Here is a 15,902-nt window from a genome sequence, read left to right as displayed (position 1 = left end):
GAAACAAAAGCCATGTGATGTAGGGATCAGATGGGAGTTGCTGTGTGACGCTGGTCTGTGCAAATTTGTATCGAATGTTAGGAAGCTTTTGAACTTTCGCAAAGGAGATGTCAAATCAACGGTTACGATTTGCCAGGAGAATGGATTCGTTATAGAAAAGAAATATCTACTTCGCAAATTGGGTTATGACTTTTTCTTGTGGGGACAAGCACACGTTGACGTCTACTATTCCTTTACCTTTTATTATTTCATTTTTAATTTTTAGGCTAAATTCAGTCACCCACCTAGTTACTATACTTTAAAATTTATGATATTTTAATTACTAATCCGTTAATTACGGTGTATTAAAAAACTGAGGTAGCATCTTATATCATCTTTTTAGATGAAAATATTAGGCCAATTTTGTATACCTATTACTTATATTTTTCTTTTTGAATAATTTAGGCTTCGTTTTTTTTTAAATATTTCCTATTTACATTTTTTATTTCTATTTTTAAAAAAATTTAAAAGCACATTTGATAAATAGAAACAAAAATTTGTTTTTACTAATGAAAACATGTTTGATAACTATTTTTCTACAATAAAAAAAATGAGAAATAAAATAAAAAAAATTACATTTATATAGATTCAAACTAAGATATCATATTTAATATTTGAAAACTGTTAAAAGAAAAATGAAAGCAACTTTTTATTATTTTCTAATTGTTCACATATTTTATTTCCATTTTTCAAAAATCATTCTTAAAATTTTCAACACTTTTCTTCAATGCTTTCCATTCTCTAATAAATCGAAAATAAATTTGGTTTATTTTTCCTCAAACCAAATGGAGCCTTAATTCCTTAAATTTTTTTCTTTTAACTTTATTTTTATTTTTCCTTTTTGTTTACTTCTCCATATTTCTTCTTCTTCTTTTCTAGCAGCTCTTTTGGTTGTTGATTCATCCTTCAAGGAATTTGGGGCATGGGTTTGTAATTTTTTCCATGGTTTTAAGTAATTTCAAATGGGTTTTGTTAATGTCAATTTTATTTACCAGGCACTGCAACGTTATTTGCAACATGGAGAATAACTGGCAATAGACTAAAGCTTGTTTTATGTATTGGTATTTTTTTTTACCCAAATTAGTTGTACATTTGTTGAACGGATCTTGAGTTTTTTTCAACCACCCATTAGCAAAGCTTAAATGTGCAAGAATCAAACTAAGCAAGGATAGAATTGAGTACTTTCAATACAATTCAAGTTATCATGTGGAGATACTCTAACAGCATGTTTGGTTGGGAGGCTTAAGAATAGATTCCAGCCAATTCGGCGGGCTCATCACCAAACATTAGTTTGGTTGGCTGTAATGCTATTACAGCCCGAATCTATTCATCGCGTATTACAGGGAAAATGTTGAATAGCCATTCCGTTCCCACACCATTGAATAGCCATTCTTTCCCGTGTGAAGTAAAATTTTTTCCCCCTTTTCAAATTTTGCCCTCACCTATAACAGAGAATGAAGAAGCACTAGAACCATCATCTTCTCCCTCAGTTCACAGGTAACTTTCTTTTTTTCTCATCTTTATGTTTCCCGTTTTCCCTTTGATTGCAGAAAATACCTAGGTCAATATATTCTTCGTTCCTTCTTTTTTTTTCTTCACCTTTTAAGCCAATAAACCCTTTGGTTGCAGAGTTGCAACACTTTTTTTTTTAGCTTTTTCACTGCATTTTTGATTTTCCCTCTATGAACTTTTTGGTAGTTAGAGTCATCAAAAAGGAATCAAGAGATATCGGAATGGAGAAATCTAGGACTTCGAGGACGAAGTGGTGGTGGCAGCGTCGACGGTAATTTCACTCCCTCTCTCTGAATTTTTTTCTATTTATTGTTATTTTTAAGCTTAGGGTTCTCATCTTTATTTTTCTTAGTTGGAAGCCAAAGACAATAAACTTTTCATGCATTTAACAGAAATAGTTTCATATTCGAATAATTAAAGCACGAAGATTAACATTTTGTGAAGAAAAAAAAAACAAAGGCAGTATTTTGCTTTTATTAGCAGCATGATTATGTGAAAATATTGAAGTTGTCTCTTCATTAGAAACTTCTACAGAACTAGTGAAAAAGAGGATTAGATAGTACATGGAATGCATTTTGATATTTGATTGTGGTTACATGAATTATCATTCATTTGGGGATCATCTTCAGGAAGATCTTCCCAGCTTGTGAAAGCATGTGTGTGTGCTGTCCTGCTTTGAGGTCAAGATCTCGCCAACCTGTTAAGCATTACAAGAAATTATTGTCTGAAATATTCCCCAAGTCTCCTGTGAGTATCTACTCTTTTCTTTTTCTTCTTTTTGGATTATACATTTTGGTAATGGTGGTCTTGGTGAAACTAGAGATGAAATCTTTATACATATTTGGGTTTTTGGTGATGGCTATTTAAGTTAGCTTGCTTTTGAGTACTTTAATTTTTAATGTAAGGATATCAATAAGGAATATTTGATCCTGCAATATGCCAATAATGTCTACTAGAGTTTTTCTTTTTGAATCGGCGCTAGATTGTTACTGTGATTGTGGCTATTCAGTTGGTTACTCGAACTCACCTGTGAGTGTCGGATACAAGTATGTGTCCTGTAAGGATATGTTCAATTTTGACATAAGTTATTCATGTATTTGGAGATTCATATCCTACACTCATATTAATGCAAAATGAAGAATTAAGCTACATAGCTGCCTAGAGTTCTCGGCTTTGACTCTAATGCCATTTGAGTATTGTAATTTCACAAATAGAATAAAAATACACTCCTCTATAGTTGGTTTTTATACTTTAAAAGAAAAAAAAGTTATTCTTTGGTTGGATCTTGGAAGTAACTAGAGATTAAACAAAATTGTTAGATGCAGTTAATTAACAATTCAGTTGGTGCATTTCTGAAGAGTCATTGTTCATTTTCTGTTAGTCCATGCCATTGTTTTAGATGTCAATTTTCTATACATTACAGAAACTGTGGCCAGGGAAACATTAGATCAAGTTATGGCACATGCACTTTCAAAATCTGGTTTTAATCAATCTGCAGCATACATTTCATGTCTTCTTTTTGCAATGGCATTTTAAGGATGCCTTTTTTTTTTCTTATTCCTAGAATGCTTACAAGTTATGACTCTTTTGGTGTACCAGAATACTGTGAGAAATATGTCAAGCCTAAAAATGTTGTAGGAGCAGAAGAAGTGAAGTCAAGTGACGAAAAACTGAGTGAAGATGAATATGCTGCCTCGGATGATGAGGAAATCGCCGGAAAATAGATCTTTAGGCACATATTATGCCCTGCATACTCACTACGAAAATTGTCTTGTGTTGTACATGATGTTCAGCTCCAGGAAAATTCGAACACGACAAAACCGGGGAATATTTGGAAAAATTCCTACTTACCCCTTTTTGTCATTACTTTCCGTGGATGTTTGTGTAAATTAATCCATTGTTGTTCAATAATTCAAATATTTATCCACTGCTGAGACTTTAAAAAGCAATTCTCCTATATGCTCCTACTCCTTATGTGCCTGCATCAATTATACTACCGTTTATTATGCTTTGTTAGTGTTATTTATACATTGGTTGATCTAACTTTGGTGATGACTTATTTGGCTGCCAATGGAATTTATATCTCCCATATCTCCAACACTTTATGGTGGAATCCATTTTGCATGGCTTTTGATTTGGTCTACAATTTTTTGGTTGGCTAGGGTAGTCTCATAGAGAAGTTAAAAAATGAGTTTGTTTGGTGTATAAATGTTTGATATTTTTCATATATATAAAAATGAGAATAATTATTGCTTTTGGATCAATATTTGTAATTTTGGCAACTCCGATCCTATGAGATTATGTTATGATTTTTATCAATTCATATTTTAATAAAAATTATATTAAGATGATTATTAAATTATATGTTTTTATTTTTATTTAATTATATTTAGTAATAATTATATTAAAACATAATTAAATTATTTACTATTTTAATAATAATCTTAGTAAAATTTAATAACAATAATTATGTACTTAAAAAAATCTGTTAGGGGTATTCTGGTCATTTTAACTTTTTTTCTTATACTATTACAACATCATTCTATTCAACCAAACACAAGAATACCATTACAGTTCTATTTCATTCCATTTAACCAAATAATTAAATTACTGATTACAGTTCTATTTCATTACAGCGAACCAAACGTACCGTAAAGATGTTTACATGTGGCTATTTTGGTGGAATATGTGATTATAATTATTTGTAACTTAACAAGATTTTTTTAACTCTTCTTTAGGCTAGAAGTATATATTAGGGGTTTTTATACAAATAATACTAAAAAATAATTAAATAAAAAAATGGTATGGGAAATAAATTAATTACAAAATAAGATTTTTTTTATAGTACATTTCAATGCCACTTGACTAATTGACTACACCTCTTAATTTTTTCCTAGTCATCATGCAATCATATTATTTAAAAAATAATTTTTTTTAGTATTGTCAATTGACTGAGTGACAACTTGATATATGTTCTTTAAAAATACATATTTTTTCATAGGTATACACGGCAACGCTTTAATTTTTTTTTAAATGGCTTGTCAAAAAGGAAAAAATAAAAAGTTAAAAGAAAAGGGTTGGTTAAGTTGGGGAGCCTGTGACCGAGATCATATCAACAATAGAGTCAAAGTAAAAAGTAAAAGAAAAATAAAGATATATTTAAAATTTATTTATTTTTCTATACTCTTATACATCAATTGTTGCAGTTGTTGAGTCAAAGTTGTACTCAAAAATCAATTCATTCAATCTCCATTTATTGATTCTATTCAAACAAAATATCAAAGCCACTAAGATCATGTTTTCAAATTACTTAATTTAAATTCGAAACAAATAAATCAACAAATCCATTTAAATTTGTTCTTATACGTAGGACAATTTTCAAAATTAGAATGGCTAAAATTTCTCAATAAATAAAATTTCAAATTTGATAAAAAAATATGCGGAAAATATAAAATTATTCTTTTTTAGGGAATGTTGAATTTGAGTATATATATATATACTAGTTTCTTTATCTCATGTATTAGTTGTATGTATTAATTAGAAAATTGATGCAGTTCGTAAACCAACTAAAAATTCAACAAAGTCAAGTGTATCTATTAATTAATAGTATAACTATGATGAGCACAGATATCGTTCCCACAAAGATTAAAAGTACTAATAATTGTTGTCTTTCTATTATTTAACTGACAAATTAGAGTGATTGATTAAAACTAAAATTAACTAAATTAATTAACTAAAGAACACTACAAAGAACAAATTAGGAAAATAAACGATTAACAACCAAGAAGTGAGGCAATACCAAGGAAAAAATCCACCTAGACTTCATTTGTTATTATCAATCTATATTACGCAATTTCTTCACTTAGTATCCTGATCCGTAAAAATCCTTAAATTATGTTAATATCTCTCTTCAAGAATAAGAGCAACTAACTATAGGTTGATTAATTAAAATTTATTTCTAATTAAACCCTTTATTATCGCATTAACTCGATTTATGGATTCTCCTCTTAGATTTCACTCTAATCCGGTAGATTTATATTGTCCTATTTCTAGGATTGCATACAACTCCACTTAATTATGCTAGATATTCTCTTAAACAAGGTTTATTCCTCCTCTGATTCAATCACATCAAACATGGATTAATAATCTAGAAATATGAAACCAAGAATTAAGCACACATAATTGAGAACAAGATCCAAGTATTTATTGCGTAAAAATAGAAATCAAATAATAGAATCCATCCTAAGGTTCATCTACCTAGGTATTTGGGAAACTAGTTCATGATAGCAAATAAAAACATCCCAAAGACAATATATCTACACGAAACAAAGAAGCTCATAATAAACTTCAAAGAAATCAAAAGGAGATCTTCAATCTTGATAGAAATCTACTTTAGAGTCAACTTCAATGGTGTTTTCCGAGTTGTTATCTTAAATATTCTATGACGGCTCTCTCCTATCTTCTTATTTTTGTCATATATAGGTCTTGGAATGCTAAAAATTGCGTCTTTTTTGCGTGTTTAGAGTGCAAATTGTGATTTTGACACGGTCTAGCACACGTCCGTTACCTTACTCTGATTCCGATTTTCGCTCGCTTTGCTCTCAAATACTTTTCTAAGTATAGAAACATGAGTTTAAAGGATTAAGAGCATAAACTTCACCATTTTAAATCAAATAATCATCCAAAAACACATTAAGAATTAGACTAAAACGTGAATTTTAAAGGGTCGTGGAAACACATAAGAACTCTTGAATGGAACTAAAAAAGAGATGTAACTCCAGTTCCTTCGGAAATGGTAAGATCTTTGGCGCAAGAAGAAAAGGCTGATCCGTATCATCTTGATTTGCTTCTGATTTCTCTATTTTTTTTAAAAATGCTGCTTCTCATACTTGTATCGAATAGAACATGATGAGGCAAACCTTCTTCATATAAAACCTGTTTGATTTAGATTGAGAGAATCATACGGTTTTATGAAACCATGTGTATATGCCATGAATCCGCAATCAATCCTATTTCTGATAGGAGCAGTTGACAATGGAATTAACCTTTTCCATTATTTTCGTATCCATAATAGTGTGAAAGCAAAGCCTGGCTCGAAGTTGTTTAAGAATAGTGGTGTTGTTGATTTACTCGATTCTTTGACTTAGGATTAATCAATTTTATTTCCTAATGGGGGTAGGGAAGGAATATAAATCAGCGGTAGAGTGTCACCTTGACGTGGTGGAAGTCATCAATTCGAGCTTGATTATCCCTAAACCCAATGTGAGTTTTTCTATTTTTCCTTGCCCCTCGTCGTGATCGAATAAGAATGGATAAGAGGCTCGTGGGATTGACATGAGAGGGTAGGGGCTATATTTGTGGGAGCGAATTCCAAACGAATATGAAGCGCATGGATACAAGTTATACCTTAGAATGAAAGACAATTTCGAGCCGGCTTTGTCTACTAACAAGGAAGCACTTTTGGCATTTATCAAAAATATTAAATTTATTTATAAAATTTATAAATTTTCACACAAAAATATAAAATAATGCATTCCAAATGTTGTATAAAATAATATTACATTTTAATATTGTAAAAATATTTATATTGTACATTATAAAATTTTTAAAATTCTATAAATATTGTTTAAATTTTGACAAAAAAATTTAAATAATGTATTATAAATTCCATATAAAAATTTTTAATTTTAATTAGTTAATATGTTTTTAAATTTTTTTAATTATTTTAAAAATCATTATAAATTAAATAATTTTTTATACCAATTATAAGCTTAAAAATTATTTCAATGAAAAATAAATGTTTTTATATTTTAAAAAATATTATAAGTAAAATTTTATATTATGAGCTTTACCATAATTAAAGAATAAATTCAAAAGATGAACTTTACATTTAATTAAAGCGGTGTCATCGGTATGTCAGGAGATATCAATAAAAAAATATTTTTATTATTTTAGATCGCTGTGTATACTCATAAAAATATATATATATATATATTTTTAAAGAATACATACCGATATCGCCCGCCAATGTGTTAGACGATACTAATGAAAAATCATTTTTTTAAATAATATGATTGTATGATGAATAAAGAAAAAGTGAGGTGGTAAAGTTAAGCAGTCACACAGCACCAAAATGTACTAAAAAGTATCTCATTTTCATAATTAATTAATTTATCAATCCATTTTGTATTTAATTTTGTTTTAGTATTATTTTTATAACTAGTATGAACCTACAGTTCTTTCGATTCAACATCTCAAAAGACCGTGGGAATGGAAAATCTTGAGAATCAAGAATCCAAATAATATGAACTATCCTTACCAAGGCCTAGATCTAATCATGGGCGGGGCCGGGCGGCCCAGCCCGAAGGCCAGTTTGAAATTTGAGAAAGTTTGGGCAAAAATATAGGTCCGAAAAATGTGCTTGGGTAAAAAAATAAGGCCCCTTTAAAAAATGAGCTGAGCCTCAAGTAAGACATTTTTGGCCTGAGCCCGGCCCTGCCCGAATACACTAAAAGCAAAAAAAATATACTTTTTTTAATATTATTTTCTTGTTATTTTCTCCCTATTTTGCTACCATTTTACTATTATATTACTACTATTTTGTTGTTATTGTTCGGATATTGTATACAATTTATTTTATTGTTAATTTTGTTATTATTTTAAAGACATTTGTTAATTTTGTTATTATTTTAGAGACATTTGATTGTTAAGTTGCATCTATTTTAGTATTATTTAAGTATATATATTTTTTAAAATTTATTTTCAGTTTGTTGAAAAATATTTATTTTGATATTTTTAGTATTTTTGATGCATTATATATATTTTAAATTATATAAAAAAATTAATATGGGCGGGACGAGTCAAGCCCGGGTTTTAGTATTTTTATCTGGGTCGGACTTGGGCAAAATTTTAGGCCCATTTTTCGGGCTGGGCAGAGCCAGGGCTTAACAAACAGGCCTAAAATTTTAGTTGAGCCCGACCCATGCTCACCTCTACCAAGGCCTATACACAACCTAATTTTTTTTCTTTTATTTTTTACGTTAACTTTATATTTTATGTTTGAGGTTCGAGATTCGTGATTGTTCATTCTAATAATATCGTTTTTAAAATTCAAACTTGTATCTCTCCATGAAAATACAGTTTACATTTCCATTACATTAACACTTATTAGTGAAACACAATCTAATCTTTGAATAAATCTAGAAGCCCTAAGGCCTTCCACGATGGACACCTATCAAATTTTTTTTTGACATGAGAACAATATGAGTAAATTTCAATCACATTCCTTCAAATTTTTAGATTACAAAAATGATTAAATTTCAATTTAATATTTATATTTCACTCAAATTTGATATTTAAATTATATATTTTAATTTTGACATAATTTGATACCTAACTTTTATAATACCATTAATTAGTCTAAATAGTTTATTTTAATTAAAATGATGATGTGAATTTTTAAGAATTGTTAGTACTATTAAAAATTTATTAAATTCAAGTTCGTTACAATACTTATTTGTTACATGAATACTAAGTTTTTTTCCCTTCAAAATACCACACCAATACAAAAAATTCTACTCATGTTAATGAATAAACATAATTTTATAAATTTAAAAAGTAAAAGAAATTAAAAATTTAAAATACAAAAATTAAATTCTAAATATATAAATAATAAAAAAACTTTCAACTATAAAAAATAAATAATTAACTCAATAAAAAGAATTAAAGGATCGAAAACTCTAAAAAGATTATAGACCCAAATCATGGTTTGGTTAAGATTTTTGCCCTTTTTGTTAATTTTAAAAAGTAAATCCGACCGTTGCATGGTTGCGGGGAAAACAGAAGAAAGGGGACCAAAGTCCGCCTTGTCTTTAGGTTTTTAACCTTAAAACGGTTTGTACCCATCAAGCTCCAAGACCTCAAGCATTCCTTGTGCGCCTTCCTCCTCCTCACAGAGCCACCGATGCCGTCGCTCTATGGTCTGGATTTTCCATTATATAAGAGAGATTCGAAAACCATTACTTATAACTATTTTCTCTTCGAATAATTAGTATTAGTTTTTTCACACAAAATGGAACTTATATATTTTACGAAACTGACAAATTACAACTCAAAATTGTCCATCATTGTGAATCTGACAAATTAAGCCTAAAATCCCACCAATCGTTGAAAGCAGACCACCACTATAAACTCTTTCACTATTCTTCTTCAAGTCTCTGCATAGATTTCGTTTCAAGCCTCAATTCTTTTTAATGATTTATGGTAAACATTTATTTATACTATGTTTTTAATAATTTCTATGATTCGTTAAGCTTTCACTTAGTGAAAACCCATAATTCATAAAAAATTCAACATGCTCACCGAAGAATTTGAGATTTTTCAAGTCTTGAGACATTTTCATAAACACCCAATTGCTTGAATTATTGAAACTGATTAAATAACTCATCAGTTTTTAGCAGGTTATAGAAATTCTATAACAAGGGGCTAGGATGGGGTATATAGGGGCACATGGAATAGCAGCCTTGCACAAATACAAATACAGTGGGGAGGATCACTCTTACCTTGCTAGATATGTATTGCAGCCCTTTTGGAGCCGCCTTGTCAACTTCTTCTCTCTATGGATGCCGTAAACTTCTTTCACTTTTTTTCATTTGCTTTGAGTTTCATAGTTTTATTTGTTGCTTGCTTTTCTGATAGCTTTTTACGTCTTTTTATTTGTTCAAAAGTTTTTAAAGTTTTAATCAGACTGTATCATATGCTTTAGTTCATTTTCTAATGATATTTTGCTGGCACTGATGTATTTAAATTTGTACATGTTTATGCATGCCTCCTGCTCGGTATTTTCTCTAGACCAAACATGGTATGCAATGCTTACTACTCCAAATTGCCATTTTCATTGAACATATTGGAACCCCTAGAGTGCATATGCATGTATTGTTATGCTTTTGTCTCTTAAGATAACACTTACAGGATTTATGTTCTTGGTTATATCTGCACTGCTTGCCTATGTGAGTCTCAAACTCTGTCCTTATTTTGTTCAATGTTATATTTATTTTCATTTTTGATTTCTGGTATCAAACAAATAGCCATATCCAACACTCATCTAAGGCTAAGTAACATAATGGTATTTTGGAAGGCTTAGGAGAATGATACATATTCCTTTTCTACCGTTTCAGATTTATTCACCTCACTGTGATTCAGCCCCACCAAGATGGGTACATTTTGTTCATGGATTACTTCTATTTATATATCAGGTTTACACCTCTTCCTAGTTCGCAATTGATTCAAAATCATCTCTTCTTCTTCCCTTGGTGTGATTCACTTTCATTTTCAGTATGAGTTCTTTTGGACATTTCATCGTTTAACCTTGCTAGACATTTGATGCGATAGATGGGAAACAAGCCCGAAGAACAAACTCCTCTAGTCCACTTGGAGAACTTTTTGATCATGGTAGTTGTGAAAATAAAATAAAATAAAATAATAAAAAATAAAATAAAGAACACACAGATTTTTATGTGGAAACCCTTTCGGGAAAAAAATCAAGGGCAGAGATGCCATCAATGGGAAACAAGCCCGCAGAACAAACTCGTCTAGTCCACTTGGAGAACTTTTTGATCATGGTAGTTGTGAAAATAAAATAAAATAAAATAAAATAAAAATAAAAATAAAATAAAATAAAGAACACACAGATTTTTACGTGGAAACCCTTTAGGGAAAAAAACCATGGGAAGAGGAGAAGAAAATTTACTATGTCGAATTCGAATAATTACAAGATGAATAGATTATGTCTATTTATAGGCTTGTAAAGCCATATTCTAGTAAGACTGAAATACCTTATTCTAATCAATATCAAATAGATGGAATTTAATAAGGTTTAAAAAACCTTATTTTAAAATAAAATAAAAGAAATGTAATTCTATATGGATTCTTCTTTTATTTTATTTTACCACTGTATTTTATTTAAATAAGGATTCAGTTCACTTAATTCTAACAATCTCCACCTTGACACGAATTCTCAATGAACAAGTTCTTCATCACGAACTCTCAACGAACAAGTTCTCCACCTCTTCCACAAAACCCCTTAAGGGTTTAACTTCAACAATGAACACCAACCAAGTCTAAGCAATGCTTGAACTTGGTTATAGGAAATAACTTAGTCATTATATCTGCAAGATTTTCATGAGTACTAATTTTGCTCACAACAAAATCACTATCGAACATCAATGTGTTTTGTTCTTTCATGAGACATTTGATTTTTTGTAAGAAAGATGGCACTTTAACTGTCATAGAATACTGTGCTGATTTGAAGGTCTTAATTGAGTTCACTAAAGAGTCCTTTCAACCAAATAGCTTCTTTACAAGCCTCAGTAATCGCTATGTACTCAACTTCAGTGGTAGACAAAGCGACTGTAGATTGCAAAGTGGCTTTCCAATTGATTGCACAACCTCTGATTGTAAAGACATAACCTGTGAGAGATCTTTTTCTATCAAGGTCTCCAGCAAAATCAGCATCAACATACCCAATAACTCCATCTCTAGTTCTTCCAAACTATAAGCAAACATCAGTAGTACCTCTAAGTATCTTAAAATCCACTGAACTGCTTTCTAGTTACCGGGATTCGCCATGTATCTGCTAACTGCATGACTGCATATGATAAATCTGGACGTGAACAAACCATAGCATACATGAGAGATCCCACTGCACTAGAGTATGGAACATGTGACATGTACTCAATCTCAATATCTGCTTATGGAGACAAAAACGATGAAAGTCTGAAATGGGCTGCTAAAGGAGTACTAACAGGCTTAGCACTCTACATATTGAACCTGCAAAGAACTTTCTCAATGTACCCCTTCTTACTTAGGTACAATTTACTTACTTTTTTATCTCTGAGAATATCCATTCCAAGTATCTTCTCTTGATTCGCATCTATATCTTCAGCCACATTTAAAGTATAAGCAACTAGATTAGCTTTGGCATACTTCTTTGGAGGTTTAATTTCTCTTCTAGTTCTATTTTTGGCGATAGAGTATTGTGATGAAGAAGCAACTCTATTCTTAATTTTTGTACTAGTTTGAGGAGTTGACTCTGTATTAATCTGATGCTCCACCTGTTTTTGATTTTCTTTATTGGAAGAGTCTTTAAGAGATAAGTTAGGTAGCATAGCAGTTTCATCAAAAACAACATCTCTGCTAATCAAAACTTTTCTATTTTCAGGACACTATAACTTATACCCTTTTACACCAGCTTTATAACCAAGAAAAACACATTTAATGGATCTCGGTTCCAATTTTCCATTATCAACATTAGCATACGTAGGACGCCCAAAAATCTTTAAATCAGAATAATTAGTAGGATTACCAGACCATACCTCTTGTGGAGTCTTTTTCTCAATGGCAACGGATGGAGATCAGTTGATCAAAAAACATGCAGTAGAGGCTGCTTCTGCCCAAAACGACTTTGGTAAGTTGGCATTTGACAACATATATCGAACCTTCTTCATGATCGTTCTGTTCATTCGTTCTGCAATGCTATTTTGCTGTAGAGTATGGCAAACTGTCAAGTGTCTCACGATCCCTTCTGACTTGCACAACCTATTAAACTCATCAGAGCAGAACTCTAAGCCATTGTCTGTGCGGAAGTATTTTATTTGTTTTCCCGTCTATTTTTTAATCATAATTCTTCAAGACTTAAATGCGAAAAATACCTCGCTTTTCTGCTTCAGGAAGAACGCCCAAACTTTTCTAGAAAAATTATCAATAAAGGTTAGCATATAATTAGCTCTACCTCTCGAAGGCACTCTGGATGGCCCCCACAGATCAGAATGAATATACTCCAACGTTCACTTCGTGTTATGGATTCCTCTGGTGAATCAAACTTTCATTTGCTTCCCAAAAACACAGTGCTCACAGAAATTCAATTTGCAAATTCCTTGCCCATCAAGAAGTCCTCTTTTGCTCAATTCTGTCATGCTATTCTCACTCATATCCCTTAGGCGCATATGCGAAAGTTTAATAATATCATCATCTAATAAGGAAGAGGAAGCGACAGCTGCATCACCAGTAACAGTAGAACCCTACAAAACATATAACTTGTCAGTCTTTCTCTGGCCTTTCATTACAACAAGGGAACCTTTACAATCTTTAAAACCCCACTTTCAGCTGTGTATCTGCATTTTTTTGAATCAAGAGTACTCAACGAAATTAAATTTCTTTTCGATTCTGGAACATGTAAGATGTCACTAAGTGTTCTGACAACTCTATCAAACATCTTAACTTTAATTATTCCAACACCTACGATTTTACACAAAGCATTATTTTCCATCAAAACAACACCTTCAGACACTGTTTCGTAAGTTATAAACCAATCCCGATTGGGGCTCATGTGGAAGGTGCAGCCTGAATCAAGTATCCATTCCTCGCTTACTTTAGAATCATTGATAGAAGCGACTAGAAGTTCACCATCGCTGTAGTCTTCTACAACATCAACTTCACCAAAATTTTCTGGTTGTTTTCCTTTTTGATTCCCAGCCTCCATTTTAATCTTGTTCTGTAGCTTATAACACTCAGATCTAATGTGCCCTTTCTTCTTGCAGAAGTTACAAGTTTTACCTCTGTTTGAAGACTTCGATCTACCCTTAGATTTACTGCGAGGATTCTGTTCCTGTGTCCTTCCACGATCATCATCAGTATTCTGATCTTGTCTCCCACGAACAATGATACCCTCTCCCTGAGAGTCGAGTTTAACCACAAGATACTTCATCTTATTATATGAGGTTAAAGAATCATAAACCTCATCAACCGTGAGAGACTCGTGGCTATATAAAATTGTGTCTCTAAAGATTGAATAAGACGGAGGCAACGAACAAAGTAGAATCAACCCTAGATCTTCCTTATCATATTGAACCTCCATGGGCTCCAAGTTTGAGAGAATTTCTTTAAACACTGTTAAGTGTTCGTGTACAGACGCACCTTCCTCCAAACGATGAGCATAAAGACGCTGCTTCATATGCAACTTGCTTGTTAGAGTTTTCGATGTACATATTTGTTCTAGCCTCTTCCATAATGCAGTGACGGTCTTCTCTTTCATCACATCCTGCAAAATTTCGTTGGACAAATGCAGATATAATTGTATTAACGCCTTTCGATCCTTACGCTTCTTCTCTTCATCTGTAAATGTTGAAGGCATCTTATCTATCCCTAGTAGAGTATCCTCCAGATCCATCTTTTTAAGAACTGCTTGCATCTTAATCTGCCACAACGCAAATTTGGTGTTGCTATCCAAAAGCGGAATTTCATACTTCAAAGACGCCATTATCGTGATCGAGATGAACAACCCGAAGCTCTGATACCAATTTGTGAAAATAAAATAAAATAAAGATCACATAGATTTTTACGTGGAAACCCTTTCGGAAAATAAAACCATGGGCAGAGAAAAAGAAAATTCACTATGTCGAATTCGAATAATTACAAGAGTAATAGACTATGTCTATTTATAGGCTTGTAAAGCCATATTCTAGTAAGACTGAAATACCTTATTCTAATCAATATCAAATAGATGGAATTTAATAAGGTTTAAAAAACCTTATTCTAAAATAAAATAAAAGAAGTGTAATTCTATATGGATTCTTCTTTTATTTTATTTTATCACTGCATTTTATTTAAATAAGGATTCGGGTCATTTAATTCTAACAGTAGTCTTTAACTTTTATCATGTAATTTTCTTCATTTGCTTATATCTTAGAACAAACTCTGATTGAGCAATCATTTCATGGCGGACCTGAAATATTTACAGGGTGCGATGTGCTCGCATGGGCGATATGTATTTAACTCACATAATGTAAACTGGATTGCCATTAGTAGCAAAACTAAAGTATCTAAACATAATAAAGGGTAGTAAAAACCCTCAAAGCTACAAGATTGATTCATATTTGCAGCTTGTAATCATGGCCGTTGGGAGCACTGCCATATGTGAAAGGGACACTTTCTGGTTCTGGGTAATCTTAGCTATTCCATTTTATGAAGCTACATGGGAACAATAAATCAAAAATGTAATTTTCTTTTGGTCTTTTGTTTCCCTTGTAAGAAACCAGTCCGTGCATCATGCAATTTTTTTCCTATATTAGCCTACAATATTTATTTGATTCATGCTCATATCTTATATTTGCATTGAAATTTGACTAACATAGAATTCAACAGACACTTGGATTACTCTATAAGAGGGTAAAAGTAGGAGCCAGATAGCATTTTGTCCTCTTTACTCAAAAAATGAGTAAATTAGTCCTTGCCGTTAAATAAAAAAGCAAACTAATCCTTTCAATTAAAATTTCCATCCACTTCTATTGTTAAAA

The 15,902-nt window shown here is 31.4% G+C and overlaps 1 protein-coding gene across 2 annotated transcripts; it reads left to right on the top strand.

The window, feature by feature from the left end:
* The first annotated feature begins 655 nt into the window (after positions 1-655).
* Positions 656-3,508, top strand: LOC107957203 (uncharacterized). 2 transcript variants are annotated; one of them, XR_001700386.2, is made up of 4 exons: positions 656-1,536; positions 1,738-1,822; positions 2,181-2,298; positions 3,151-3,508. XR_001700386.2 is itself a non-coding variant. In XM_016892658.2 (4 exons), the coding sequence occupies exons 1-4, from the start codon at positions 1,388-1,390 to the stop codon at positions 3,187-3,189; spliced, it is 387 nt and encodes a 128-aa protein (XP_016748147.1). In that variant the 5' UTR covers positions 785-1,387; the 3' UTR covers positions 3,190-3,508. The 2 variants fall into 2 exon arrangements, 1 of the variants encoding a protein (XP_016748147.1); XM_016892658.2 differs by having other exon boundaries at positions 785-1,536; positions 1,742-1,822.
* Positions 3,509-15,902: the final 12,394 nt, after the last annotated feature.

The sequence above is a fragment of the Gossypium hirsutum genome, chromosome A05 (assembly GCF_007990345.1).
Source record: "Gossypium hirsutum isolate 1008001.06 chromosome A05, Gossypium_hirsutum_v2.1, whole genome shotgun sequence".
Lineage (NCBI taxonomy): Eukaryota > Viridiplantae > Streptophyta > Magnoliopsida > Malvales > Malvaceae > Gossypium > Gossypium hirsutum.
Note: the sequence above shows the minus strand (reverse complement) of the source record. Positions and strands in the feature narration are given on the sequence as shown.

What these genes read in the sequence shown, in the direction of transcription:
- LOC107957203 (XM_016892658.2), top strand. Translation starts at nt 1,388, where the DNA reads ATGTTGAATAGCCATTCCGTTCCCACACCATTGAATAGCCATTCTTTC. An exon ending in TGGTGGTGGCAGCGTCGACG is followed by an intron (nt 1,823 to 2,180) that starts GTAATTTCACTC and finishes GATCATCTTCAG; the next exon opens with GAAGATCTTCCCAGCTTGTG. An exon ending in AAATATTCCCCAAGTCTCCT is followed by an intron (nt 2,299 to 3,150) that starts GTGAGTATCTAC and finishes TTGGTGTACCAG; the next exon opens with AATACTGTGAGAAATATGTC.